We start from the raw sequence: 1927 nt of genomic DNA, 5'->3' as shown, positions 1-1927 counted from the left end.
GTGGGGGGGGGGGGGGGGGGGGGGGGGGGAGGGAACTATGAGTGGAACATAAGAACTGATTGCTGTTCTACTTCACCTGATTATTCACAGACCTAGAATCACAGGCTTATCAGAAAGAAACTGAGAAACAGAGAGAGAGAGAAGATAAAATGCAGCAGAGCTCAGAATTCGGTCACGGAAGTATTTCTCTAGTGGCGATGGTATTGGGGAGGGTGTGTCAGGGAGAGGGGATCTCACCCAATGCACTGCATCTCCTGATTACTAAGCAGATATGGTGGCTCAGACAGCAAATAATATGCCTACAATGTGGGAGACCCATGTTTGATCCCTAGGTGGGGAAGATCCCCTGGAAGGGGGAATGGCTACCCACACCAGTATTCATGCCTGGAGAATTCCATGGACGGAGGAGCTTGACCAGCTACAGTCCATGGGGTCGCAAAGAGTCAGATATGACTGAGTGACTAACACACACAAACAAGTTGTGTAAAAGATTTAAGACTTTTAGATCAGTACAAAATCTTCAAAACCATGTGTTATTAATGAAAGAGAACGTGATTGTGCTGAGCTGGGGGGAAGGGCACTGCAGAGAGAAAGGAGATGCGGGGTAGGGGGACCAGACGCGTGTCAGCTGTGTGTCTCCCAGCGGAGGCTTTAGACCTGCCACCTGAACCACTTAATATTCTTCACCTCCTCCTAAAAGGACTGAAATGAGGAAACGGCAGCAGCAAACCCATCCATCCAACGTTCTGTGGAGAATCCGCGAGGAAATACTTCTGACCATTTGGATTTATGACGCCTAATTTGTGTTATGAAATAAAATTCAAAGCTCTGTGGCCAGGAGCAGCGGTTTCACAAAGCCGGTCCTGGCCGGCGCCCCAGCCCCGTGCACCCCGCGGGCAGGGAAATCCCCCTATCCGACCCCAGTTGAGGGCTGCGGAGGGGCGCGCGCGGGCCCTCCATCCAGCAAAGGGGCCCGCTCGGCAGGACTTGGCACTCGCATAACGCTGCGGCCACGCAAGCAATCAGGCAGGCTGAGCGGGCTACAAGGCTAAAACCTCCTGAGAAGTGGGCGTTGAACTCCGCCTCCTCTGGGGACAACCTCAGGGCCCAGGGCTTGCGGGGGCCAGGACGGACGCCCGGCTCTGCAAACTTTCCCGGTGTCGCCCAAACTCCAAGCAACTTGCGCACAGCATCAAACCCGTGAGCCCAAGCCGCGGCCGGAGGAGGCGATGGCTCGGGCAGAAAACTCGCGGGGGACGAGGGAAAGGGGGCGGGGCCCCGGAGGGGTGCGGGGACAGAGGAGCCGCCCCGGGCCCGCGGACCCGCCCGGCGCCCCGCACCTTGGCGTAGCAGAAGCAGATGAGCAGGAGCGGCAGCAGGTAGCCGAAGACAAAGGTGCACACCACGTAGGCCTTCTTGTGGCGCTGGTTGGGCCACTGCTCCCAGCAGAAGGTCTGGTTGCTGACATCCCGGTGGAAGAGGCGCTGGTGGTAGGCCACCGGCGAGGCCATGGCGATGGACAGAGCCCAGATGAAGCCCACGCCCAGCAGCGCGTTGCGGGACACCCGCAGGGCGGAGGAGCGGCGCGAGTGCACGATGGCCACGTAGCGGTCCACCGACATCGCGGCCAGCGTGAAGATGCTGACCAGCATGGACACGGTGAAGAAGTAGTGGATGAACTTGCAGATGAAGGCGCCCAGCACCCAGGTGGGCAGCGCGTACACCGTGGCCTGGAAGGGGATGCAGAAGAGCAGGTAGGCCAGGTCGGCGATGCTCAGGTTGAGGATGAACAGGTTGGTGGTGCTGCGCGGCTTGCCCGGCTTGCTGCGCGCCAGCACGGTGATCACCAGGCTGTTGCCCAGCACGCCGAGCGCGAAGATCAGGCCGAACACCACCAGCGTGACGAAGTTCTCCACGCCGATGCCGA

At 59.1% G+C, this 1927-nt stretch overlaps 1 protein-coding gene across 1 annotated transcript in view; it reads right to left on the bottom strand.

Moving 5' to 3' along the window:
* GALR1 (galanin receptor 1) overlaps positions 1–1927 on the bottom strand; it is a 14231-nt gene that overhangs the window by 11629 nt on the left and 675 nt on the right. Inside the window, exon 2 of the mRNA XM_010855063.1 lies at positions 1341–1927. This exon is cut by the window's right edge and continues 28 nt beyond it. Within this exon, the coding sequence (XP_010853365.1) occupies positions 1341–1927 (587 nt within the window). The remainder of the gene's footprint in view (positions 1–1340) is intronic.

Source organism: Bison bison, unplaced genomic scaffold (assembly GCF_000754665.1).
Source record: "Bison bison bison isolate TAMUID 2011002044 unplaced genomic scaffold, Bison_UMD1.0 scf7180017864353, whole genome shotgun sequence".
Classification (NCBI taxonomy): domain Eukaryota; kingdom Metazoa; phylum Chordata; class Mammalia; order Artiodactyla; family Bovidae; genus Bison; species Bison bison.
This window is presented reverse-complemented; position numbering and strand designations above follow the sequence as displayed.